General features: G+C 44.2%; 3 protein-coding genes across 9 annotated transcripts; 1 reads left to right on the top strand and 2 right to left on the bottom strand.

The window, feature by feature from the left end:
* Nucleotides 1-3,326: 3,326 nt before the first annotated feature.
* Nucleotides 3,327-14,355, bottom strand: Urm1 (Ubiquitin-related modifier 1). 3 transcript variants are annotated; one of them, XM_076792990.1, is made up of 5 exons: nt 14,103-14,339; nt 13,961-14,025; nt 13,819-13,900; nt 13,400-13,448; nt 3,327-3,599 (listed from the first exon to the last, which is right to left on the bottom strand). In XM_076792990.1, exons 1-5 carry the CDS (start codon nt 14,144-14,146, stop codon nt 3,570-3,572), a joined length of 270 nt encoding a protein of 89 aa, XP_076649105.1. In that variant the 5' UTR covers nt 14,147-14,339; the 3' UTR covers nt 3,327-3,569. The 3 variants fall into 3 exon arrangements, with proteins under 3 accessions (XP_076649105.1, XP_076649103.1, XP_076649104.1); XM_076792988.1 differs by lacking the exon at nt 3,327-3,599 and adding an exon at nt 11,756-11,956 and having other exon boundaries at nt 14,103-14,332; XM_076792989.1 differs by lacking the exon at nt 3,327-3,599 and adding an exon at nt 12,214-13,339 and having other exon boundaries at nt 14,103-14,355.
* On the top strand, nt 13,834-19,437 carry LOC143356924 (uncharacterized). Of its 5 annotated transcripts, none has more exons than XM_076792983.1 (6): nt 13,834-13,972; nt 14,998-15,369; nt 15,444-15,953; nt 16,031-18,546; nt 18,827-19,047; nt 19,125-19,437. In XM_076792983.1, exons 2-6 carry the CDS (start codon nt 15,012-15,014, stop codon nt 19,255-19,257), a joined length of 3,738 nt encoding a protein of 1,245 aa, XP_076649098.1. In that variant the 5' UTR covers nt 13,834-13,972; nt 14,998-15,011; the 3' UTR covers nt 19,258-19,437. The 5 variants fall into 5 exon arrangements, with proteins under 5 accessions (XP_076649098.1, XP_076649100.1, XP_076649101.1 ...); XM_076792985.1 differs by lacking the exon at nt 13,834-13,972 and having other exon boundaries at nt 14,612-15,369; nt 16,031-17,527; nt 17,597-18,546; XM_076792986.1 differs by lacking the exon at nt 13,834-13,972 and having other exon boundaries at nt 14,613-15,369; nt 16,031-16,132; nt 16,403-18,546.
* Nucleotides 19,438-19,582: 145 nt separating this feature from the next.
* LOC143356927 (uncharacterized) lies at nt 19,583-26,351 on the bottom strand. Its single transcript, XM_076792991.1, has 20 exons — nt 26,167-26,351; nt 25,900-26,088; nt 24,995-25,378; nt 24,782-24,897; nt 24,494-24,717; nt 24,265-24,425; nt 23,906-24,183; nt 23,430-23,606; nt 22,940-23,268; nt 22,832-22,867; nt 22,494-22,690; nt 22,186-22,428; nt 21,710-21,769; nt 21,420-21,651; nt 21,199-21,347; nt 21,024-21,125; nt 20,713-20,922; nt 20,270-20,452; nt 20,054-20,203; nt 19,583-19,972 (listed from the first exon to the last, which is right to left on the bottom strand). Exons 2-20 carry the CDS (start codon nt 25,903-25,905, stop codon nt 19,769-19,771), a joined length of 3,441 nt encoding a protein of 1,146 aa, XP_076649106.1. The 5' UTR covers nt 25,906-26,088; nt 26,167-26,351; the 3' UTR covers nt 19,583-19,768.
* Nucleotides 26,352-26,663: the final 312 nt, after the last annotated feature.

The following is a 26,663-nucleotide window of genomic DNA, read 5'->3' as shown; positions in this document are numbered from 1 at the left end:
TCCACTTCCGTGGAATTATCCCGCGCCGGGGCGATTTAATTAAAAAAATTGCATTAACCGGTTTCGAGATGAAAACGTCGCCGGGCTTCGCTGACCCTTCGCTCCTCTCCGAATTCGATTCGCATTAACACCATGCCTCGTATTTCGCGGCCACGGTCATTAGAACCTCCCTGTCGTTCATAATTCACTGTCGCAAGTTGCAAAGATTGGAACTGGCTCAAATTTTCGTCGCGTTGAGTCGCCATATTTCATTATCCCCCGGACTCCTGCGAGTTCTAAGTCGTTTCTAACCCACGCCGATATTTCACAGTTTTCCTTCGATATAAGGCGATTCCAGAGGACCGGCTCACGTCGTATTTCGGACGAAGAAGAAGAAGCGATAGCGATTTTCTTATCTCGAAATAAAAAGCGTCGTATAGCATACGGAGGGTTGATAACCGATACTTGTCGAGTAATCGCAGCCTAAATTGAGATGTTACACCCCGGCGTGAATTCCGGCAAATTTTTGCGGCGTCGAGCGGTTATTAAAATGGAATTATCATTGATAATCGTGTTGCCGTTGGAGCGTCTCTCCGGGGAGCGGAGCAATGTCGACAGCATCCCTCCTGACTCGATATCTTTGACCTATAAATTATAATATGTAAATCGCGAGAGAGTAGAAGTATCGAGGGGTCGCAACGCGTTCACGGGTAGATAGGTGGTCTGGCAATTACAGAGGCTTACTGTACATACAAATTGCCGGGCTGGGCTGTCCCGTTCTCGCGCGTTTGTCTCGCGGCGGTCTTTCTCCCTCGGTCTTTCTTCGACGCCATTTACCAACCCCCGTGCAGCGAACGGCACCGGGCAAAGGCACGGCACCGAGCAACCCCGTAGCAGAAATATCGCGGGAGACGCCAGGCTATATGAAAGCAGACACTAGAGTGGTATTACCGAAGTAAGAAGTCAGCTTGATAGCTTCGGCCGTAACTTGGTTTTTCGCTCCCATTCCTCTTCTCCTAATTCTGTTCTCCATAAACCTTTGTAGCCGGTCCTTACCGGCGCGGCGCTCCGCTTTACAACAACAAGTTAGGTTACTTAAAGCGACCAATTTTTATGCGGAGGACGACAGCCATTAGAAAATGCCCGCCAGGATTCGCTTTTAACTAAGGAAATACATGGACATGTAACTACCCGACAAACCCGTCTGTTGGTGTCGAAATGTTTCTTAAATTTATGGTTACATTGGCTCAGAAAATTTCGCGATAATGCTGCAAGTGCATGGACCTGTCGATTAACGAGATTCTGTGTGCATTTATGGCAAAAGTGGGTCGGGGTGCAATTCCAAGCAGAAGATAGAATAGAAAAGTCTAAGAGCGTCAAAGCGATTTACGGAAAGAAAGAAATTTCTGTTCGGTCCGTGTAATCGATGCAAACAATGTTTATTTTGCATAAAATTCCGCAGTCTGGTAGCAACGCGATATGTATTGATAATTTGCGGCGGATCGGGGTCAGAGTAGTTATACAAACTAATCAAGTAGATCGCTTTCGTTATGGTGCGCGTATCAGACATCGTAATCTGTTATAACACCCGAACAAACCCTATCAGACATAATTGGACCAAACTCAGACTTCGACGAACCTAATATGACATAGTCAGTCCCATCGATTCCGTCGAACTTCTGTGCTGTTCGAGGAGGTCGGCCGAGAATCAGCTGAATCATGAACCGAAGATTTATCAGCCGCACAGGCCAGTGATAAATTAATGCCGCGACACGTGCAACCGCATATTGAACAAAAATTCGGACGAAGACAAGCGGGAACGCCAATCGGTTTTTGCTCGCGCAAACTTCGAGTTTGTAACTGTATTTCGCTGTAAGTATTCGAGATACAATGTTACTCTGTATATGTCCGAAATGCCTAGCTGATGAAAGTCCCAAAACTATCTTTAGAGCTCCGCTGTCCTTTTCTAAGTTCGGCGTGGATCAAGGAATAGTATCTCCTGGCCGATATATGTCCCTGGCTAGACCCGTGTTTTGGACATATATCGAGTAAACACTGTAGTCGGGAAAATGTGTCACTGAATTTACACGAGGCGATTTAAAGTAACTTTTTCCTTTGCCAAAAGGTTCTGTCCCCGGCTTTGTTGAGTTGTCATTCGCGAAAAACACGGGCCAATCAGAGCGCGGCTACAGCGAACGAGTTTCGGCTCGGCCAATGCCAACGTCCGTCGTAACTGCGCTCCCATTGGTCCATATTTTTCGAAAAAGTTGCTTCAAATTACTTCGGAAACCCTGTTCCCCTGTTCGTTTACCCTGTATGTCCACCCGATTAGTTCGGATAACAGAGGTTCCACTTTACCGTGGATTAAACGAGCAAATACGATCCAAACCGGGTCGTGTTTGGTATCATTTTAATCGGAAAAGGGTGACGAGCATGTTGGTGAACGGTGTTCCGAAGGGATCATTGAAACCTAAAGAAGTTTCGTCATTGATTGCGTTCAACGCCAGCGGTAAGAGCTTGGAAAGCGACGTCTGTGCACGATGTAAGCAACTATATCGGTGCGGAAGATCAGCACGTACATCGACGTATCGTGGTATCGCGTTAATACTCGCGAACGGGCGTGCACGCTCGCGTAATATCCTCGGAACAGTCAATCTCCGTTCCGGGCGTGTCTAGTCGCGAAAATTTGTCCCCGTAATCCGGACAAGTGTCGCGACGGGTGTACATTGTCCGAGCTTTGTGTACTGTACCGAGTGAATAAGTAAAATAGACATGGACACCTAGTTGAGATTCGGGTCAGCGGCGCAGGACTGTCCTGTGCCCTGTCCTCCCGGTGAATCCAGAGAGAGCGAGAAGCACCGTGGTCCACGGGCTGAAGCGGAAGAGGAACGGACGAGGACCCGGCGAGAGCGGGTGACGGGGATGGATGCAGGACAAATTATCCACCTACCTCATCCCTTCTCAGCTTTCCAAACCATCCATCTATCCAGCCATCCTGTGGGAATCCCTCTCCGAGAACCCCCACGCCCTAATAGCTGCCTATGGGGACGCGATGGGACTCCCGATGGACTGGACGAAATCTCGTGCATTGTGCAATCCAGGCTCCTCTCTGGCCACCCCTGTCCATCCCTCTTCACTCTACCTTCCCTCTCATTCCAAGCGGTTTCAGAGGGGAAGAGTATATTCCTTCCAATTTGCCAGGGTTGTGCATTCGACGGGAGATCGAAAGATATTGGGGGAAGAAGAAATTTTCCTTTCTTTTTTTCTCTCTCTTCGCCATCTCTTTTTCCTCTTCTTCTTCTTCTTCCTCTTCCTCTTCGTCTCTCTTTTCCTCGTCCTCCTCTCGCCCCGCCTATTCTACGCTACCTTCCACGCCAATGAACAAACCGGCGGCGCGGCTCTTCGTAGGCAGCGCGTTACAGGTGAATCGTTATACTTCCAGCGGCGAGATCATTCCGCTCTCTGCGAACCAGCCTTCGGGGAACACAATGCTCCTAATAAGCTGATCCTCTTAATTTCTAGGTCGCCTGGGAAGCTTCGTATTCAACGGATGGCGATGGAACAAGTAAGACTCGCCTTGTGCCCTCCTTTTATCCATGGCGAACGAGTGTCATCATTTCCTAGAAGAAGAAGAAAATGTAGGTCTATTGTACGCCTGTGTGTTCAGCTGGTACACTTACAACGACGAAATTAATGACATACATATTTCTTGAACTCTGTTCAAAATCCTGTAATGGAAGAGGTTAATTGGAGGTCCCTATTTCCGTGTACGATCAACACTAGAACTACCGAACCAGTCAAAATGACTGGTGGATGACTTTTTCTTTCGCGATTAGTGAAACTATGAAAACGTTTTCACGAGACATTTTTTCATATATCTCTTCTTTGGAGTACATGTTACCATAAAAATCGTTTGAAACCTGAGCAAATTTAACCCTTAGCACTCGAATGGTGACTCTGAAGCACCACCAGAAATTGTTGTGGCATTATTTCAAAGAAATTACAAAAAATACTACAAAATATTTGTTACATTACAATATTTGTATTTAATAGATTACTAAACATTCAAATACTATATGTAGAAATCGGATCAGTTTCGTTTGAATAAATTGAAAATATTGTAAGACGGAAGAGAAATTTAATTTTACATTGAAAATAGTGCCGAGTGCAAAGGGTTAATCTTGCTGTTATTATAAAGTGATAAGTCTAAGTCGCGTTTAGGGCTCGGTAGTTTTAGTGTTAAAAATTTCGGATGGAACGTTGGTAACTTTTGGTCAAAATGGACACCGGAAATGCCTGGCAGAGAATTTCTGGGTTTCATTCGAGAGACGGTCTTTGTCCCTCTGTTTGGATACACGGCCGGCTCCTTTGAAGGCTAGATCGTAATACCCATCGACCTGAATTCTACTATGAAAATGGCCATTATGGTCCGACGAGGAGAAACCCGGGTGTACTCATAAAACGAAGGTCGTTATCGCGAGGTTCTACATCACGGTTCGAGGGGTTTAAAGGATAATGCTCGCGCGGCAATATAAAAAATTATGCATACAATAATGAGACCACTGTGACGCGCGTACTCCTCTCGCAGTATAAATCGTGGTTCCATAGGGTTACGAGGACAATATCGTGGGAAATTATTTGACCGGAGGGTTTGCGGGGGTGGGAGGAGGGGGATGTCGTATAAAGGGATCCTGACACATCGCGCGTAAACTCGGCTTAATTTGACCCATAAAGGAAAGCGTTTACGTCGGGCCCAGTCAGTGACCTTGTTGTCTTGCTCGCCAGGACTCGTGGTTCGTGACAGAAGAAGGGAAAAAGAAGTCCTTGGCGGCCTCCTTCATAAACCTTTACAACGCCGTTCGCCTTAATAACGCCACCTGAATACGAAAATTCTCCTTGGAAAATGCTGGCTGACGCGTTACGCTAATTTACGCACTGTTACTTTGACCGTGGTTTCGCCATTTCCGCGGTGTCCCCATAGGACTTCCAACAATTTCACTAAGAGGAAGTTCAAAAATCTTCTTTCGCATAAAAATACCAAACGGAATTACCGAGGGCGACTTTTTGGTTTACGAAGTTGCTATTGCTGTCGAAGGATCGACTAAAAAGTCCTCCGCCGGGGAGCTCAGGCTTCCAGAAATCCTGAAACAGTCGCTGCTAGATAATCTGTTATTAAAAATCTTCTAATAAATCTACAGAAATTATGGAATAGAAGATAACAGAGACAGCTCTTTCTCTCGTTCTCCGCAGGCTGTGCAAGAAGCCATACCTTCATAAAAGAGCACAAGTAATACCAATTTTGACACCTAGCCCGAATAAATTCGTGGGAGAGGCAAACGCGCGATAAATTCTAACTCGCGGAATGAAGTACTACGTTATTAGAAAACAATGCTGATACGTCGGTTTCCTGGAAGTTGGACAATTCCGAGGCTGTCCCCGAGCGTGGAATGATAGCGCGCGCGCGCGCGCGTGCTATCTGTTGGCCGGGGTCAACGGGGGCCACGGGAAAATAGAGAGAAAGGTTGGCAAGACAGTTTAGACGGATGCGTACGGGCTGCGAACACCATGATACGGCCCCATCAGGAGGAAACATTCTCGGCTCGCGAGGCTCGTGCATTACGGTACACCCCACGCCGGAGACCGGTTACCTACAATTTACCAGTGACTAAAGATAAGCGACAAAACATGGCCGGAATGGGACTCCCGTGAGCGGTGGGCAAACCGGAGGACCCTGGTGAAAAGGGGAATCGCATAATAGGTGGGGGGGGCAACGGTAACAACGCCATCGCCGAAAACTCTCGATGGAGTCAGCGAGCATAAGGAGGACTGGTTGCGGAGTGGAGGCAACAAGAGGGATCATTTGAGGAAGATGTAACACGAAACCGTCTACTCGCTACGGCTCATAAAACAGCACGTTTTATGCTGATGGGCCACGTCTTGGGGACATTGCCGCCGAAGAAAAGGAGAGGAAAAGAAAGGAGAAAGAGAGGAAAGGTAAGGGGAACGAGCACGGACGGAGAGAGAGAGAGAGAGAGTACACGTTCGCAAAAAGCTGTGGTACAAAGAGCAGGAGAGAGAGAGAGAGAGGAAAAGAGAAGCGGCCAAGTGAAAGAACGACGTAGGCCGGCGAGAGGAGTCGTCGTTCCTCTTGAGATGATCTTGGCGTCGGTGCCAAATGCAAACGGCAGGTGTTATCCGCGGCGAGATTGTTCGTTTTCACGAATGAATCTCGTTCGATCTTTTCCCGCTCGATTGTGCCCGGACTGGATCGGCAGGGAAATATGACCGTACGTGCCATTGGATACCGTCGTTTAGCTGGCAACCAGCTCGCAATTTTAAACCGTCCTCCCGAAATCCTCCGGAGGCCAGCCATGCACGGCACGAACCACTTAGGCCACCCCATCCGAGCCAGATCGGTAACGGATTCGCCGCTGCCGGCAAATTATGGCAACCAACATTCCATAATTTTGCAACCCCTTCTTCGAAGAGATCGCGAAAGATTTTAGAATCTTTTGGTCAATGGAAAGACTTGTCAAATTCAGCGCAGAAACGGAAGTTTGTTATAGTTTTAATTAGCGGTGAACGCTCGCAGTCGGGAGCCCCGTTTAACCGGCACGATGCTGCTTCGAAGACAGTATTTTATTGTCTCATTATCGAGCTGTCGGCGAACCGGCCGTGGAACGGGGCCGATATTAAACGGCCATCCGTCAGCGCGAAGTCGCACGTTTCTTCCCGGACGACGTAATCGCCGAATGACATTAATCACTTGCGCGGGGCACCAGAACCGTTTAAAAAGTCCCTCGCAAAACTGCCCGGTCATCTCGCCGCTCTCCCGGAACGCTTAAGCGGACACGTTGTTACGTGGACGGAAAGAAATAGGACTTCGCCGGTCTACTCGGCGAGTTAATTGCAACATACCCGCGCGGTGGTGTCAAAATACAAAAGAAAAAAGTGGGAGAAACAATGAAATAGTCCGCGCGCCCCCAGCCGGCCACGGGAAGGAATTAAGTGGATTAGTACCCTAATTGCGAGACGACGGTAAACCGAAATGAATGTGGTGCTCGCGGGGGAGAGGAAGGTGAATGTAATTATGCGACTAAGCACTTAGTAATTTCCAACGAAAACAAGGGGAATGGCGGCTAGCAGAACGGCCAGGAGAAACTGGCGAAAAGTTAGCCGGTATCGCGATGCTCGTCGCAAACCGATAATGGGGGCTGATCACCTAAATCGCACCGATATCATTTCTTATTATACGTAACATCTAGCAATATTTACGGTTTCCATAGTATGATGTCCCATGCTCTCCAGATTGAGTTAAAAAGGTAAAGGTAATAAACGATATCATTTCTCAAAATGCCGGAATTACTCTTGGTGCTATTGAACGTTGTCAGATAAATTTTAATGTAGGTCTGGAGAAAATGGTTATCCCAGCTCCAAAAAATTCGAGTGCGCTCTTCGGACGTTGGTTAACGTGCACACCAAGTTCGAGATTGCGATGCTAAATGTGCTTCTCTTAAAAAATTCGGAAAATTGCTTTGCAATCAGAGCGTTGATCTAGAAAGACCGTTCCAAGTGGCACGACATCGGCAACATTTCCCCTCCTTTCGGGCAATCGGTTTTTTCCCCAGGTCGAATTGCCAATTCACTTTTCCGAACACAATTGAAAACCATCGTCGGGGAGACATAAATTCGCGACGGCGAAGGGAAATGAGGAGCGTAGCGGAGGAGTAAGGGTGAGCCGTTAAAAGTTGAAGACGCGTTTGCGCGGAACTGTTTCACTGGTAATAGCCAAAGTTCCCGGTTCTGGTCCGGTTCCGGCGTGGCCTTTATTATTTTATATTTCGCGGCGGCCACCCGGCCCGCCCGAAGATAACAGAAATTATACCCACGTTTCAAAGTGAAACAACCGTTACCGGCGCGACGCGAAACTTTAATTCCCCCACGATACCGCGCGCGCGCTCGTCCGATTTCATCTTCGCGAATATCCGTGCTCCCGGTGGCCCGCCTAATTTCAATGGGACCCGGCTCTCTGCTCCCTAATTTCGGCGACCGAATCGACAGATACCGCCCCCGTCCCGGACCAACCTATCGGGAAATTTGGAAAATTTCGTGGAACCTTCGACCGTCACCCACGGCGAAATTAAACAGCTAACGAGGGAAGTCGCGGTCGGATCGGCGCCGAATCTTCGTTTCGTTTCTAATTGCTTCTTCGCCCCTTCGTTGTAACGCTACGAATTACGGAGCGTGGAGAACCTGGCGACAGTACCAGCGAACTATAGTTCGCGAGTCTAACAAACACTCGTTGTTACTTCATCGTTGCGCTCTTAGATACGGTTGTTTTCCCCCATGTTCCTTCTCCTCTGATTTTATCCTCCGCCCCTCTTTTCCTTCTTCCTTTCCGCTTTCTTTCTACCTCTCCAACCCCCTCCACGTACTCTCCCACTTTCTCTTTCTCAGTTCTCTAAACCTATAGGGATAGGTTAAGCCTAGTCCCACCCTTTTCGTAGTCCCTAATCCTTTCCCTAGCCCCACTCTTTCTATGGCCCATAGTCCCTATCTTCGAGTCCCCAGTTTTCAGTCCCTAGGCCCAGCCTTTCCATAGCCCCTAGTCCCTAGCACCTCTCCCTTCTGTCTTTCCTAATTCCTAGCCCCACTCTTTCTATGGCCCATAGTCCCTATCCCCGAGTCCCTAGTTCTCAGTCCCTAGTCCCAGCCCTTCCATAGCCCCTAGTCCCTAGCACCTCTCCCTTCTGTCTTTCCTAATTCCTAGCCCCACTCTTTCTATAACTCATAATCCCTATCCCCGAGTCCCTAGTTTTCAGTCCCTAGGCCCAGCCTTTCCATAGCCCCTAGTCCCTAGCACCTCCCTTCTGTCTTTTCTAATTCCTAGCCCCACTCTTTCTATAACTCATAATCCCTATCCCCGAGTCCCTAGTTTTCAGTCCCTAGGCCCAGCCTTTCCATAGCCCCTAGTCCCTAGCACCTCCCTTCTGTCTTTCCTAACCCCTAGTTCTACCCTTTCTATGGCCCGTAGTCCCTATCTTCGAGTCCCCAGTTTTCAGTCCCTAGGCCCAGCCTTTCCATGACCCCTAGTCCCTAGCACCTCCCTTCTGTCTTTCCCAATCCCTAGTCCATTTCCTAGCCCCCTTGCCTCGTGCAGACCCTACTCCGTAGTGCCAAGTCCCTTGTTCCTAATCTCTAGTCCCTACTCCTACTTCGCAGTTCCTAATCCCAAATCTCTAGTCCTCGGTCCCGATACCCTTCACGCTGCCTTACCCTAGTCCCTACCACCTTCCAGAATCACTGCCCTAATCGCGGCACTCCATTCCCATTCGATTTCCATTGAGACAAGAGTCGCCCCCTCTTCGGCCCCTGGTATTTACAACGCTTTCATCGGGAAGCAGTTAATTAGAAATTCGTATGGGCCCCCCTCCCCCTCGGTAATTGAACGTGCTTCAGTTATTCGAACGGGAGTGCGCGGGCCATGCAACCTTGAAGGCGCCGTCGGAAAATCGAGATCAGCCATCGGGAATGGCGGACCGCGCCGCGGCCTCCTGTAATATGCATGCACACTTTGCAATGCGAAGCCGTCGTCAAACGTTTTCTGGGCTGTTCGGCGTTCCTCCGTTTAGGGGGACGCGTTAGTTGCAGCCCTGGTTGCGTCGGTGCAAGCACGGTTCGGCTATCTCGACGCACGGCGTCGCGACGTCCACCTGACACGCGCGAGTGCGTTCGACGCGCGTGTAACAGACCATCCGCGAGATACACGCGTGCACGCTCGCATATAATATAGTGGATCTGCGTACTCTGTAATGTAATCATGGCTGACACAATTAATCACTGGACCATCCAACCCCGCCGAACCATTAGCGATCGAGACACTCCGGGTTCACGGGGGGATGCGTTTCGCATCTCCATGCGTTTCCACGGAAAATACATAGTGCTCCGTGCAACGAAATACAAGCACCGAAAATGTATAATTGCCGGATCGACTGATAGACAAATGTTACGTCCGCCGAGGTTGGACCGGAAAATGGAAAAACGTCGCACCACATTCATTTCCTTTTTGACGCCAGAACTGTCGAGCGCTAAACGCGATCGATTGCTTTATAATACAGGTTTCTGAAAATTCGCCCTGTTGCAGGTCACACTGCTCTGTCTGCAAATCAAATTCGCCCTTACGTAACACTCGTTTTTCGTAGACTCTGTTTAACGTGGTCAAGTGGATTGTTGTAATCAAGTTGTTCAAAGTTAAAATAAGTTATCTAATACAATATCGAGTGTATTTATTATCGTGCATCGGTAAGTAATGTTTCCATTATTTTATCCAACCCCCATATATTCCCGGCGAAAAACGAGTATCCGGTGTTGCTATAAATTTCGCAGATATAAAGAGCTGTGAATTACTCGATCTCGAACAAATTATCAACGAAACTTTTCGGTTTAGGAGATAATTTGAAGCTTGCTGATGCAGTGGACACCTTGTTAAAATTATAGTTTGCTGGACGGGATTTAGAATCGAGCCTCAACCAATTCGTTTCACCTAAGTTCAAGCTTTATTTCTATTCCTCGTTAAACAACTCGGCAAAAAGCCTTTCACAAGTGAAATACACAAGGAGAAGAGTTTCAGGTATGACACTGCTAACGCTGTTGCGAGTTAGGAGCAATTTGAATGAAATTAGGTTATTACTTGACGGAAAAGTTTCGAGGTTTAATGCAAATGCTGGCAGATGGCCGAGGGTGGGAAGTGAAAAATGAACGTTAAGCAGGGGGATCGTTTCCCGCGCAAAGTCGATACTAATCAGCCAGTTTTCATCGATTTTGCCGGCGTTCGACACGCTTGATTAATTGGTGGCACTGTTTATCGTCGGTATATAGTAATAGGACGGAAGCGGAGGCTCGATCGATCTCCTAATGGCCGATTGGCTTCGGTATCGCGAAATCAGATTCCCGGGACGCCAGCGTCGTAGCCTGCGGATCATATTAATCGGGGTGTGAGTCCGGCGTTGAAAGCTCGGCGAGCGATCGATGAGGAAAAGGCGAATCGCAGACATCATGGAACAGGGGTTGATTAACTTCGCGGAAGCCGGGAGACCTTCGATGCGATCTTTATCGTGTACCGTGAAGAACCACCGCCGGTAATTAATTATACAGAATTCCACAGGAAGTTTTCCCATTTTTTCCTCTCTCTCTCTCCCTCTCTCCCCTTCGCTTTCTTTCACTCGTTCCCTCGAAAAGATTTTTCCCCGGGTGAACTTGGGAGGCAACCTCGGTCGTTACTTTAATAGACTTACGCCGGGGCAACAGCTAAATTTCGACGAGTCCGATCCGCAATCCCAGCCGCATTGAAACTAATTTCCCGGGCGCAACTACGCGAACTTAATTTCGTTTTTATCGGGGCAACGAGGAGCCAAAGTTCCGCGAATCTCGAAATTTACAGCCGCCCATCAGCCGATTGAATTACAACCGGCCGCCGCGCAACGGCTTCTTAAACTTACACCGTTCCACGTTCCGTTTCCTTTATCTACGAATGTTAATTGCCGAAGTAATGCATGCAAAGCTGCGTACGACCCTGAAAACCGAGGGAGCTCGCCGCGGGAAAGAGGACGGAGAGCTCGAAACGAGGGGACAGGATATGGCCCATTGGCCATACACAGGGAAAAGACAGGGACGCCAAGAAGAGTGGAGAGCAATAACGCAGGGATCCCTGGAAAACGGCCAAAGTGTCAGCCGTAATATTACAGCAGTTACGTGGAACAACCTGAAGAAACGTACATCGTGTGAATGAGCATTTTATTCTCTGACATTGTGCACGCTCGCACGCGCTTCGCCTGGATACAAAAGCGTACGGGACACTCCCGGAAGAGATCGGGCTGGATCCTGCTGTTCGTTGACCATCGCCGTCGCTTTATCCACCGTGCAACGTGGATATGAACAGTATCGTGTCGCCGGAGCTCAATTTGTAATCCCCCTCGCCCTGGAAATTTTAATAAAACTGTTCTTCAGGTGTAATTAATTATTTGGAAGCAATCGATCCGACGTTGAGCCTCTTGGAAAATCATGTTCGAGCACCTGTGAAACTATCTAGAACAGATTTTCTGTAACTGTGCTGCGTTCATTGGGCTTCTGTTGTTTCTATAATATTTTTTGATCCACTCAAATCCTCATTTTGGTTTTATATTCTTTCCTCGAGGCATGGTTTGATCAACGCATACCGCGCGGGACCAATTTCCGATTAGCTTCCGTTCGAGCCATGTGGGTCGCACGAAATCGTTGGAGATTCAACGAACAACTGGACCATCCGCTTGAATTGGAGCGGCGTGCGAACAAATTTGTCGAATCACGAAAAAGCGAAGAGGGGTGATGGAACGGTGCTTTCCCTTTTAATTTACGAGGCGAAAATGGCGAAAAACGCTGCCGGAGGAAGCGGGATCGCGAACGCGGGCAGAGAAGAGGACAACGCGGCGAGAAGTGTGGTACGGGGGTTGGAAAAAGCGAAGAAAGGACAAGCAGTCGAGTTCGCGGCGGTCGAGGAATACGAGAGAAGCTTCGGGAAACGTTGGTATTATCATAATAATGGCTAAAGCCATCATCTTTCCCGCGTCTGCTCTCTACACCTAGCTACTCCCTGCCGTGCCCTCCCCTCTCTCCTCGAGGGTGCACCAGGAACCACATCCTAATAGCACTCGCGTTTTGTACATTTACAAATTTAAAATGATAATTTTGCCGTGGGTGTGGCGTGCCTCCGGGTCATTTGCGCCCTTTCACGTCCAGGGCCGAGTTCTCTTATTTCGCCAGCACCCCTGTAGCCTGGCCTGGGGTGGCAGGGTGCTCCCGGCCAACTACACCGTGGGCTCGATTATGCGACTCGCCAAAAAACCTGGCGTATAGATACTTTTGCCGGACGTTTGTCAGATGTCGCGCGCAGATGTGTCCCGCGATTACGCTGAACGCGTTATTGCCATTCCGGCGTGGTGAAACGGGCCGCGGGGTCCCTTCCGGGTCCCCCAGGGTAAATTCGGGTGACTTGCGTCACCTGAGATCGCTTTTGCATCATCACGGACGGTGTAATATCGCGGGAGATTGTGTTATGATAGATTCAGCCGGCTCGCATCGACTCTCGCAGAACCGGCTCCTAATGGCACGCAATTTTTGCTCTAATATGTTTCAAAGTCGAATTTCACTTGCTTGCAATCCATCCATTCCTATTATCTTGCAAACTCCCTTCAAACGACCTCAGGCATCGCCCCTTTCAAGGCAATACAACATTTTGGGACGCCCTGTATAATTATGTCTATCTTCCCGAACAATATAATTGTTTCCTTGAACATTTTCTTCTACTGGAGATAAGCAAATATTCCTTGTAATAGCAATAGATATTTTTCAAAATGTGAATGTTAGAAAGAATTGTTTTTCTTACCAGCAGTTCCCAATCCGTGTCATTTACAAGAACCAAGATGCCGGGCCGTCTGTGTGTACAAAACAAATCAAAAAGTGTCAATTTAACAATTAACTTGAACCACAATCATATACAGATTTTTAAACTAGCTAACAGGATTTGAATATCTTTGTACTCAGCACCGAAACCGAATCGTGCTGCCATCTCGACTACTATGGCGGAACTTCGTAGCCGGTCGCCATCTTAACAACATATATCGGTCGAATAGCAAGTGCGAATTAGCACAATATACCGTATTGTGTTTGTGGTGCTATACGTGTGTCATTGTACATAAGCTTTACGCGCGCCCAATGAAACATCTTTTCATGTAACATGTGAGATTGTTGCGTTAAACATTTAATGCCACCGGTGTGCAGCTATTCAATGTATTAACAACTTACACAGTGTCCCCTTGTAAAAACAGTTCCGGTCGTTCTTTCAGGAGGTTATCTTTCATCCAAAAGAGCAGCCTCTGTATGGTCCCTGTAATATTTGCAAGGAGCTGGTTAAAAGATCCGATCATAAAGTACTTTGAAAACTTACATTCATCTCCAGGTAAGTTCACCTCATATTTTTTCTTTTTATCGAAAAGCAGTTCTGCCCCACCCCTGAAATTTAGCGGGTAATTTATTAGACACCGACACCGCCGTAAGAAAAGTTGGGTTAGATATGGTTTCAGCGTTACCCGAATTCAATGGCCACGTGTGTTTCACTATTTTTGGTAGACATTCTCTTAATTTTATCTAAACTATGCTACTTTATCGTACGTTACAAATTACTTGCATATAATTACAAAAACCAATTGTTCACCGCGCATAGAAACAACGTGAGTGACATAGCGATTCGATTCCTCGTTCCTTCCGTTCAAACAGTCAGTAGTGTACAATCCTAACGCGGCAAAATACTGTATATCAACTTTCAACAATCATGGAAAAAGGAATTATGTTCTAAAAATCTCAGTGTTCCTTTTTTTTTTATTTTTGCCCCATTACATAGGAGCATGCGCATACGATCCTCGCAGTAGTTTAAAAAGAAAATGAGAAATTTTTTTGTTAACTAATATAAAATTTATTGTAAGCACATTAGAACAATCAAAGACGGTAATGAACGGTATTTAAAATTATTATTAAATTAACACATAAAGAAAAAGAAATCGAATGAAATGTAGAACAAGTGCCCCTTGTATACAACACGAGTACACCCCTGTACATTCGCGGGTCATTAATCTTGCAATAATTATGTATTTAATTGCGACGTACCGATCGCGTTGACTGGGTTAATAAAAATTTGTTTGAAAATTAGGTTGGTCCTTTAATCGTAATATAAAAAAACTTGGTTGCATTTAAGTGAATATACGATAAAAAGTGGCTCGATGAAAATGTAGAATACGCGAACGCAGTGAAATGCAGGTGCTATCGGCGGCAGCTGTAATGGCGGTCGTCGGGAACGTATGCTCGCACGCGATAAATGCATATTAAACCTATCATCGTGCCGTCGATACGTGTGCGCTGTAATTAAGGACTCTCATAATCGTAAGACACATATGATTGCATTATAGTTACAATATATGACATATTTAGCATAAATATCCGCGATGTCGGAGGAAAACGAACACACTTCGGAAGAGAACGAAGCAGAAATGAATGGGGGAAATCATAGTGGTGAACAATCGAAGAGTGATAATAGTATGCTGAACAATGAGACAGGGCAGCCTCTGTTAGAAGACGAAGAAATGCCGACGTATATCAGCGTATCGACCCCGTCGAGGCGCGAAGATTGGGATGTCAATAATACAAAACAACAAGACAGGATACCATTGGAAGAGGATCATAGTCGAAGTGCATATCCTAGCGACGATCAAGGAGGAGGCAGCGTGTACGTGGTATCTTCCGGGGAAGAGAGCAATCATCCTTACAATGACGAAGAAGAAGACGATTATGCTGACAGCGAAGGTAAGTACAAAGAGTGCTTTCTTAAGTTCTAGAAATTTTGTTTTGTTTTTATGCGTTGATATCGTTTCCTATAGACATGGATGAAACAGATCCTGAAAATTATCATGATAATTTAATGTTAGAGGACGAAGAAGACGAGGATGAGGAAGATGATGACGACGAGAATCATTTAAGATTGCATCATCCTGACGATGACGAGGACATTGAGACAGAATATGACCAAGATTGTTACGACAGAGCATCAGATGACTTTATCTTGAATTCCAGACTAAAACAACACCATAAAGAAAGAAGTTTATCATTGCAAGATTTAAGTTTTACTAAAAATAATATTCATTCTCCGTACAACAATAAAAAGAGGCATAGTATAAATCTCTTTGGACAGAACTATCTAGGCCTACAACAGAATTCTATTGCATACAATGTTGCACACAAAAGACAATCGTTACCACTTAAATATCAACATGTGGAAAGTAAAGTGAAGAGATACATTAGGGATATAAAGGAACAGTCAAGGAAGTCGATGGAAAAGCGCATTAAAGAGCAAGAATATATAGCGAATAAAAATCACGAGGAGAATGAAAGTAAGGAAGACCTTTGCATTGTTGGATTACAATATTATGTTAAAGTATTGCCTAATTATAATTGTTTTCGTTTACAGATGAAACTGACCCATTAAAGCCAACGGTAACGAACAAAGTTATAAAAGATTATGCAGAGAAGGCTATTAAGGATTTGCAACGCGAAGAAAATAATGAACATGGTAATTCAATTTATAATTCCGCACAAATATTAGAGAATGGTGGTAATAACAAACTTGATATCAAAGTAACTGAAAATCAACTTAAGCATATTCGAAGGAACAGTGACATGAACGCATTCGGTGATATTCAAAATGAAAAACGTGCACAAAACTGCAATGATAAATTAGAGAAACGAAATGGTTCTGTAGATGTTAATGCACATCATATTGAATATCAAAATACATTAGATAGGAATGTAAAATTTAATAACATGGATCAACCTTCTTTAGTTAATGGTCATCAGCAAGCACTTACACTTTCCGGTCTGCGTTCATTAAGCCATGAAGAATATTCTGCTATTGCAGAATTTGAGCAAAAGGAAGAAACAATCGAGCAAAGACACAAGACTCAAGAAAAGATTATTGAACCTGAGACCTATAATGACACAGAGATGGTGAATGTGCAAGACATGGAGAACAGCAACACCGGTTGTCCGCTGAAAATTGCGAATGTCAAAAGTATCAGGATAATACAAGAAGAACAGGAAAATTTCACAAAAACGAATTTAGCAGAGACCGTGGAAGTTATCCAGTTGAAAGCTCAGCTTAATCAGAAAGATGCTCAGTTCAATAGTTTACGAAACGCCTATCAGAAAACATTAGCCGAAAATGTGAAAATGAAACAAGAGCTGGATACGTTAAGAAAGTCTTTAGCGAAATATGAAAGTGAAAGTATAGCATGCGAAACAAAAATTGCATCTGTGCAAACTGAATCTGTCGCGGAACCTGTATCCGTTCCAAAGGTAACTGTGACCGCGGGGGATACAAACAATAAAGTATCCACAAGTAGTGTTGCGTCTACAGTAAGTTCTCTCGACCAGTGGGCAGACAGTGCTGCTAGCCCAGCTATATCCATTAAACCGCCCGATTTGACACCGATTCTTAATTCTGACGATAGTCTGGTGCTCACTGACGGTACACCGAGAAAATTACCGCATCCATTATCGCGAACATTCATTACTTCGTCTCGAATCTTGCAGACTCTTTCCAACATAACACAAGGTAAAACATCAAAGATGGAAAGCCCTTTGGTCAGGAATAATAAGAAACGAGTAAACGAAAGTTCCATGGACCAATTATTGAATCTCGAGTACAATCGTTATTCAACGAACGTTTCGACCTCCAAGAAACGTAAAGCGACAGAGATGCTTGGTACTTCCACTTTTATTCAACCGTTTAAGATACCTCACACAGCCCCGGAATCTGAAAAGAAAAGTGCTAACACGTCAAACGCTGACTTGAAATACTCAGAGGAACAGTCGAACGTAAAACCAGAGCAACAATCGATGAATAAAGACAGGGAGGATCCTTCATCCATGGATATTGAAATAGAGGAAGCAGCTAACCAGGATGATGGTGATGTAAAGTTTTTCGTATATAGGGACAATGAGAATAGTAAAAATAAAAGTTTCTTAATTCAAGCAGAGGAACCAACGAAAGACATGTTAGAGAACGAAAAAAATCGTATCCAAGAGTGTGGTCCATATTTGTTGGGTAATCTCGAAGTAAGGATGTCCGAGATAAATGGTACAATTAGCGTTTGGGGTAAGGAGATCAACGAGGAGTCAACCAGTGATAACGAGGACGACATTGAGGTATCCGTAAAATCCATTAACAAGAGGACAAGTCTTTACTCGCAAAAGTCACCGCAGATCAGATTTAATGGCAGTCCACTTGTTTGTTCGACTCAAAAGAAGCTTAAGCTTCCGTTAAGGCTGAATAAATCCAATGATACTCCATGTTGCCACTCTATGTCGTCGAATATAGTAAAGTCTCCGTGCTTGCTCGATGAAGCGAACGATAAGCGATTCGAAAGTAATCATACTAACGCAAGCAACTGTTCGCCACCTTTCGGAAACAGCGACTCCATGAAACACCGAAGAGAGTGGCTATCGTTTAAAGCCAGTTCGAGTTCGCAAGAAAAACCACATTCCTGTTGTACGCATCATGCGGAGTTCGTGGATAAAGATTGTAACTGCGGTTCATATCATGAAAGACAAATGTGCGATGATAGTCCTAACCATAGTAAAGATAAGTTCCATGTTAAAGGGATCCGAAGGAGTTCCTACAAAAACGCATTTACCTCAGAGACGAGTAAACATTTACGTGAAAATATCTCGAACCCTGAGATCGGCGAGGTAGTCTGCAAGTACAATAAGTCGTGTCGACACTCCATGCAGAATGTCTCGAACAGTTGCTCACATTCGACAAAGTGTTGCAACGGCATCAGGGACGTTGCTTGCACATGTAAATCGTCTTCGAGTAACGTGCACAATCATGACTGCTTCGAGAAACAATCGTGTAGTCATAGTTCTTCGCACGATGGGGAGGAAGAGCCTCTTATTCCACCAAAACGATCTAATGAGACACTCGAAGTAAGTGACCGCTACACAATTAACAGCCAATATTTAAGTAAAATTTGCAGGATGTATCAAACATAGTGGTACACGCTGACTTTACGTGAAAGACTAACAAAAAAATTCAGGAAATTATGAACCTTTGGGGGCGCGTAAATTGTACCCAAAGTTTCATCATTTCTGCAGTTTCTGGGTTGGTAAATCTTTCTTTGTCAGTCGAAAATACAGAAAATTTTTCGATCATTTCAAGTTTAAATATTGATGTTTTGTATACTGAACTATTGCTTTTTGTACGCAGACAAGGCAGCGGCGACTAAGTGGCAAACGAGTACGGGGAATACTTATGGATCTGTTAAAAGGTTGCGGAGATTGCCGTAACACTAATGGTAACACTGTCAACAAAGGTGGTTTGCAATTGAAAGAGTCAGTTTATATGAAGAACGGTCCTCCCCAAATTAAGATTTCTTCATGCCCCACACCTGAGCCATCACATTCAAGTTCCACACAATGTAATGAAAGGTAATTCATTTTTCTTTCAATCGTTAGAAATGCATCAACGGAGTATTATTGCATTAAAAAAAATAATTAATTTGTAGATGCTGCCATGCTTACGCAAGACGAATCGAATCCCAACTCGAAGAATTCCGCACGGAAATGGAGAGAGTGCGATCACGTTCGGATGCAATTCTCGACATGCTCAATATGCTTCACTCTGTTGATATGAACTAATGAAACTACTATCACTTTCCAAACTAATCGCTTTTTCCTTGTACAGATCACTGTTTCTTTTATGCCTTAATTTCGTTAAGTCATGGTGTACGCACTGTCATCAAAACTCTTTCTTATTTACTTCTTTTCCTTCATTGCTTATAAATACGTGACCGATTTATTGAATAAAACACATTCACGTCTAAATGATAAAATGGGAAAAACCACTACATTGTACCATATACATCGTTTTGTATAACAGGAATTTTCGTGTAACGTCCGATCGCATCCGGTCAAATTTCACACAACATTTTTATATCACGTTACAATTCATAATATGTATCATGTTTTTAGACGACGACAAAATGTAGCTGTAGCGATGTAGTCGTATCTACGAAGACTAGACAATTTTATGTTACGCTTTAGGCGAACCTTGTTTGACATATTACTATTTATCTGACTACCTAATAAGATGAATTTCAAATTCATAAGATTCCAACTGAATTTCAATAAAACACTGTTCAATTTCCTACTAGTAATTGCAGTCGCAGGAATCAAATCCAGCGCCGGCCTCTCCAGGCAATATACCAGGCGGGGCTTCCCCTTGACCCTTGAAGATGTTACTGTAAGACGTTTTCAAATAATTCACGTGACCTTGCAGTGATCTTATACGGCCTTGAGCTTGTTCGAACGCCTCGTTCAGGTTGTTTATCTGACCCTGCATCTTTTGTCTGATCTACAAGTGGCAAAAATGTGTTAGTAACCGAGAAAGTAAGTTTCACTTATCAAACAGCTTATTAATTTTTAAAGTAATTACTTCATCTCTATCTTTCTGTGCAGCTCTCGCGGTGGCCCTGCACTGTGCCAGCTGTCTCTCCATGTCCGCTATTTGACCTTGCATCGTCCTTCTTGCAGTCTCGCATCTCTCCTTCGTTCTTGCCACCTGTCTTGCCGAGTCTTCACGAACCTTTAACGAGAAAGTGAAGAAAATAATCACTTTGCATCTCAGGAAGATGAGAAGAGGATGTTATACTTGATCAAGCATCGCCGTCAACTGAGTAATTTCGTGCATCTTCTCGTCGATGCGTTTCTGCAACTGCGCTTCATGTTCTTCGAATCTGGCAAGCGTATTCTTCATACGTTCATTGTCGTGCCGCAATTCGGAATTCTTTTTCTCGAGTTCCTCAAACCGTCCTGAACCGGTTCCTCTCTCCTCCTGTTAAGTATGCCTCGTCAATTATAAACTGTGTACAATTGCAATTTCATGTTCTTGCTAATTTTACAAGTAACTTGTACAAAGACGCAGTACTTTATACAGGTTGTTCGCGCTATTACTAGCCAGCGTTTTTCTTGCAAATAATAAATATTAGAAAAAAATGAAAGAGAAATGTAAAGGTGTCCTTCGATTTTTTCAGAGCTGACTAGTAATAGCGTGAACACCCTGTATGGTTTGCCGCAATATTCGAAGATAGTGACCTGAATGGCTTGATACTCGCTGCGCAGAACATCCAGCTGATTCTGTAAGGTCTGGGCCTTATCCTTGCAGCCTACAATCTCCCGTGAAAGGTCCTCGCAGTTCCGCTCCGCGACTAAACGCATTTGTTGCGCTTCCTGCAGCTTTACTTGTGTCTGCTTCAAAAGATCTGGTAGCGGTGCTAGCTCGGCCAGTTTCTCTTGGAATTGATTCTATAAAAAGAACAATACTTTATGAAAAAATCGTGCTAATAATGCCTGATCTAGTTCCTAACATACGGTAACTTCATTTATGTAATAACAAGATTATGCACCTTAACTCGGCCAATTTCTAGAGTCACGTTTTCATTCATCCGTGCGTTGTCCATTTCCATGAGGTCAAGCTGCCGGCGTTGCTCCTCGACTTGTTGTTGCGCCTATTATTTCAGTTATCATTTTCATACACGCCAGTAGCAAATGATTGCACAACCACATATCAACAAGGGGGACCTGTAAATATTTATTACGATAGTCCTCGAGCTGGGCGGCTTGATCTTGAATCAGTGATCGCAATTCTTCCAGTTCATCTTGCGACTCCCGGAAACGTTGCTTGACTACTATCAGCTGCTGTTCGTGTTCGATCATTTGCTCCTTAAAACCTGTTTTTATGAATACCACCGTTTATGCAACTAGCTATTGCAAATCTGGATTGTGACGAGAGTCTAGATCACCTTCGTATTTTCCTTTCTCAGCCTCGATCGCTTTCAAACGCTCTTGGGCGTCGATCAGTTTGATGTCCAACTTTTCTCTCTCTTCGATCGCTTCGCGCGTTTGCTGCTTCAGCTTCTCGGCATCTGTTCTTAAACACGAAACCTCGCACAATTTGTTTTTGTAATCGTCCTGAAGGCGAGCGTATTGCTCGCGCAGGTCACGCAACTGTTGCTGAGGACACGTGCTAGCACCCTTGCATTAAACATGCTCTTTAATATGTGTCAAACGTTCCACGGAGGTTCTGTCTTACCATAGGCGCGTTCACGCAAGGACCGGTGCAAGTCGAGGAAGGTGCAGGTGGCATCGGTGTCTGATTGAACACATAATTTCATAGAGACTAAGTGAAGCCAAAAACTCAAAGAAACATTTTACCAAATATCTGTACATTATACTGCACATAATTTAAAAGGGTGCGCCGAGTTACCAACAACCAAAATCTTATATGAAATAATCATATTTGAATCGTGACACAGCATGTAAAATTTTGATCTCAAATTACGCACAGGATAATGTCGCATTGTTGTATAGTTTTAGAGAAAGAACGATCTGAAATTTTTCTACAATATGTTTATTTCATACAAAATCTTTCATAACATTACTTCAGTAAAAGATCAGTAACCGTTATCGACCCGAACCAACGACGGTGTGACAATATGTATGTGTGCCAGCGTGCCAAGTTAGCTTGTTCCGTAGGCTCGCGCAATCGAGTTGATCAAGACATTGTACGGATACCTTAGGTAGAGGTATGGAAGGTGGTGGTAGAACCGGAGCAGGCGGTACGTAAGGTGGTGAACTGGTAGGTTGATGGCCCATGGACGGTGGAGGTGGACAGCAACCGCAAGGTGCACAAGGTCCTGTGCACTTGAGCAACTTGCGTTGCTGTTCTAGTTGCTGTCGCTCCCTTTGTACGTTGGCAAGCTCTATCTGCATGTTACGTATTTCGCACTCTATACTGCCCAATTGTTGTTCCTGAAATTACAAAGGTATGAACCCGTCAGGTTCGAGGACAGTCCTACTCTGTCTTTCCGATGTACCAGTTGTTTGCTGTTGTTGCTGTAAGACGCAAGCTGATGTTCCAACTCCTCGGGACATGTTCCTCTTGGCGGGGGTGGCGGACATGGTGGTTTAGTAACGGCTGGACTTCGGCAACACATTTCTTCGACTTGTGAAGAAGCACCACTGGGAATTAAGACTCCTGATCTTGATGCTCCACCCGCGAGTCTTGGTGAATCTGTGGACGTTAAAAAATTGTATACCGAGAAGAAAGGAAGAAAAAATAGTTATTATTACTGCAATGGGTTCAGTGTTAATGGTTCCAAAGGAGACATATTTGAACAATTATAACTTTCATGTGTCAATAAACGTGACTCACCTCCGCTATTTAGGTACGATTCACTATTTCTTGTCACTGAAAGCAAAATATTATATTGAGAAAACTGTCTACAGTGGTATACAGTGATTAAACTTAATATCCACATACTGCACAAGGAATTGCCACGTGGGGATGGAGTGTCGGGAAACTGCAGTTGCATGCAGCACTTGCATTGACAATAGTCGTCGTCCTGTTGCACTGTTGTGGTGTACGAGAACGACCGGAAAGGGGACGGACTTGACCCTGGCGACTGATTTCCACCTGGACAAGGGTAACAGCAAGGACTGGTAATTCGTTGATTCAAGCAAGCTAATTGACGGGACAATTCTGTGTTCTCCTTCACGACTATGCGCATTTCAGCCTGCAGCCCGCATACCTTCCTCTGGAGGCTCTCGACAGCACTGTCCTTCTCCAATAGTGCCTCCTCTAATTTGTATCTGAGTGGAAAGTGCATCAACCATGCATTATGATCACTTGACTGAATTTTGTTGAAGTCTCCGCGTTCGTTGTCAGGGTGAACTGATACGATTGTCACGCATTTCTCCCCCGACTCTCTACTATTTTTCATTATGTATTGGGTGGCCAAAATGAAACTCACTTGCCGCCTTCGAGCTGAGCGTTCTCTAATACTAGTTTCTCCTGCATGGTCAGCGACTCTGTTAATTTTCCAGTTAGATTTTTGAGAGACCTATCTTTCCCCCTCTTCTTGCTGTCCGCAACGACGATCTTTGGAATCTCGTCCTCTGTGTGACCGCAAACGATCACTCTGGGAAGCCTATGAATAAAAAGAAATACAGTTATCTGAGAACTGCAACCTATTGAGGTGTAGTAGGTTCTCGCTCATTGCATTCCCGAGCAAATTACCGTTCTTTACGCGAACCTCATACGTTGCACTTTGTTTGCATAAGATGGAAAATGTATAACTTAGTGGAGGTGGGGGGAGTTACAGGTAGGGAATCTTTTGCGATTGATTGGACAACCTCGTTCATTGCAAAAACCTTGGATCTTGCTTGAAATTCCGGTCCCGTTTTCCTGCAACGACCGAGCACCTACTATAACAATTTTACGACGCACTTGTCTTCCGGATACTCGATCTGGGGCAAGTCGAAGAGATCTTCAGGCCTTGGTTTCTTTTCGCCAAATAGTTCTTCTTCTTCCATTATCATGCTAGGTCTCGTGTGCGGATAAGGAAGCATCTCGAACATTTTGCTGAACGTGAGGCTCGATAAATCAGTCAGACCCAACATACTCTGCAATTTTCGCGTTATTTGTTCAACTTCTGCCATCTTCGCCATGAGTTCATCCTGCTTGGACTGAAGCAACTGCGTATCCTCTTCCGATAGCTCTTTTTTCTGAAAATCAGATCGACAAGCCGATAAAGGACATTTCTAGGAACTCCAAAATGCCCATCAATTTGAAGTTTCGTCAGTCACCTCCATAAGCTCGAGGATCTCCTGCTTTAACTCTTCGATCTCTTTCATAATGACGGTGCAACGTTCGTCAGCGTTTTTCATTTCTTCTAATAGCTCAGGATCGGTCAAAGGAGACGAGCTCAAGATAGATTCTTGCCGACCGCCAGGTTTCATGGGAGCGCCTAGGTAAAAAAACACACTCAATAAATTTGATTGAATTTAATCTCGTTGTTTCTGGAGATTGCTATACCTTCGCCAATGCCAGAAGGCATTGGATGAGCCGGGGGCTGCCCCGGAAGTCTGTCATCATCTGTCTCAGTCTTTGATTCGCTCTCTTTTTCTGTAACATCTTGTTTTTCATCTTCTGCTTCGGCTTCGGGTTCAGCAGCAGGCGCAGCATCAGGTTCAGCATCAGGTTCGGGTTCACCTTCAAGTTCCTCTTCCACGTTAACCTCTTCCTCATTCTCAGCCATGCTAAAATTGGATCGATTTGGCAATGCGTAACTTAACACGAAGAAATCTCTACTAAATAACTCACATTGACGATTTCTCCTTAACAAGACTTGGACTTATAACTTCTGATAATTTTGCCGATTCGACGCCTGGCTCTTCTTCTTTGATCGCCTCTGGTTTGTCTTTGTAATCGTCATGCGTCTATCAAATATTCAATATCAATTATTTGAATGTCAATTCACATTAGAATATCGTGTTAAAAGTTCCTCGTTTTTGCAAGTAACGAACAAAATCGCACCTGCTCAAGAATGTGTGGTCCGAAATCCGATTGTTGTTGCGAAAGTAAAAGTTCCACCAAGTTTTTGGTATTGTTTAGTTTGCCCGACTCAAACGGAGGAATCTGGCCCACTTGGTAGCATTCGATCGCCAAAGACTGTGCTTCCGGCAAGTTCAAAGGCTTTTTTATATCGAACAATGATTCCAATGAACCGAATGCATCCCTGCTTAAAACCGACTGGCCGCTGTATTCCGCACCCTTGGCTTTTAACTTCGGACTGCTCCGTTTTAAGCGGCGACGATTGATGTCGTGAGAGCTTTTCGTTTTAACAGAAGAACCCTGAAGAAAGGACGTCGGCGAACTTGCTGCAGATCTGGACGTGTTCAATGTACACGGTCGCCGCTTCTAAAATCATCAAATTTTGAAGTACATCAAATGAAGAAGTACATTTTCATAAGTGAAGAAGCGACTTTGGAAAGGGGGCCATGAGGCAAAAATAGTTGAGAAACTGTTTTACATCATCCTCTAACAATCTCGGCAGTTTCGGCTTCTTTGTCATTTGTAAGAAATAATAAAAATGCATTTTTCGAGAAAAGAAACCAATAGTCATAATAGCTGTCCACCCCACTCCATATTCACAGCATGTAGGCTGCAGGAGTAGGGTGGACAACTATTATGACTTTCGGTGAACCTCAAGTTTCTTCTTTCGATGGACATATGTTTCAGTGCACTTATAAATTGTTCCTTGTACTTCTACTTGAATCGTAGAAGCATTGTTAATGTATTAAATGTCTTTAATTAAAGATTTGTAAATATTGTTTTACTTCTGTTTTAAAAATACATGAAGACATCTTTGAAGAATACTTTTGTAAGATAGAGTATACTATACAGTTACAATGTTGTGATAATAATAACCGGCATTTTACCTTCATTTTTACCTTCGAAACAACACCGTTAATTCACTCAACAACGATAACTCTTCAGGTACTAGCCCAAATTAGGAAACGATAATCTTTTCCTCGTCTATTCAGTGAAGTCTCGGTGTCGATATCAAATAGCGTCGAACGATTTCTCAGTTTCCTTATTCGAAATTATATTTTTGTGTAATTTTTATACTGCAACATAGAATCAGATTAAGTATCGAGAAAAGCGTTGAATTAATTAATTAATGTTTCAACGGATGTGTCACTCACTTTGGGAAACCAAACGTTTCAAATAAGCGAGTGAAGTATGTTTCATTTATTTTCATATTTGATCCTATCGAATTTTTTTGAACGTATATATACATTTCGATATTATTTTCTTTATTAATAATGTTCCTAAAGACAAAATAAGATTTCTAGAAGCAGAAAATTCATAAATTCTAAAAAGAAAGAATGATCATATGTAAATGAATTATAATTCAATTAATTTATCATCGATCAGTATGTATCACGTTATACAACGTGAACTCGATTTGATAGTAAAGTTAATTTAACAAGGATATTATTTTTATTTACTTATATGTGATAACATATCATTTGAAAGCGTTAATTTAATTAACACTAATTATATAAAAAACAGTGACTGAAAGTGTAACGTTCTGTGGTAAAATCGAAAAAATTGCGTCTACGCTACGAGTGTTTGTGTACGACTGCTTATTGTTTAACATATTTACAATTCTTTGTAATAGGAAATAAAGTATTGTATT

The sequence above is a fragment of the Halictus rubicundus genome, chromosome 9 (genome assembly GCF_050948215.1).
Source record: "Halictus rubicundus isolate RS-2024b chromosome 9, iyHalRubi1_principal, whole genome shotgun sequence".
NCBI lineage: Eukaryota > Metazoa > Arthropoda > Insecta > Hymenoptera > Halictidae > Halictus > Halictus rubicundus.
Note: the sequence above shows the minus strand (reverse complement) of the source record. Positions and strands in the feature narration are given on the sequence as shown.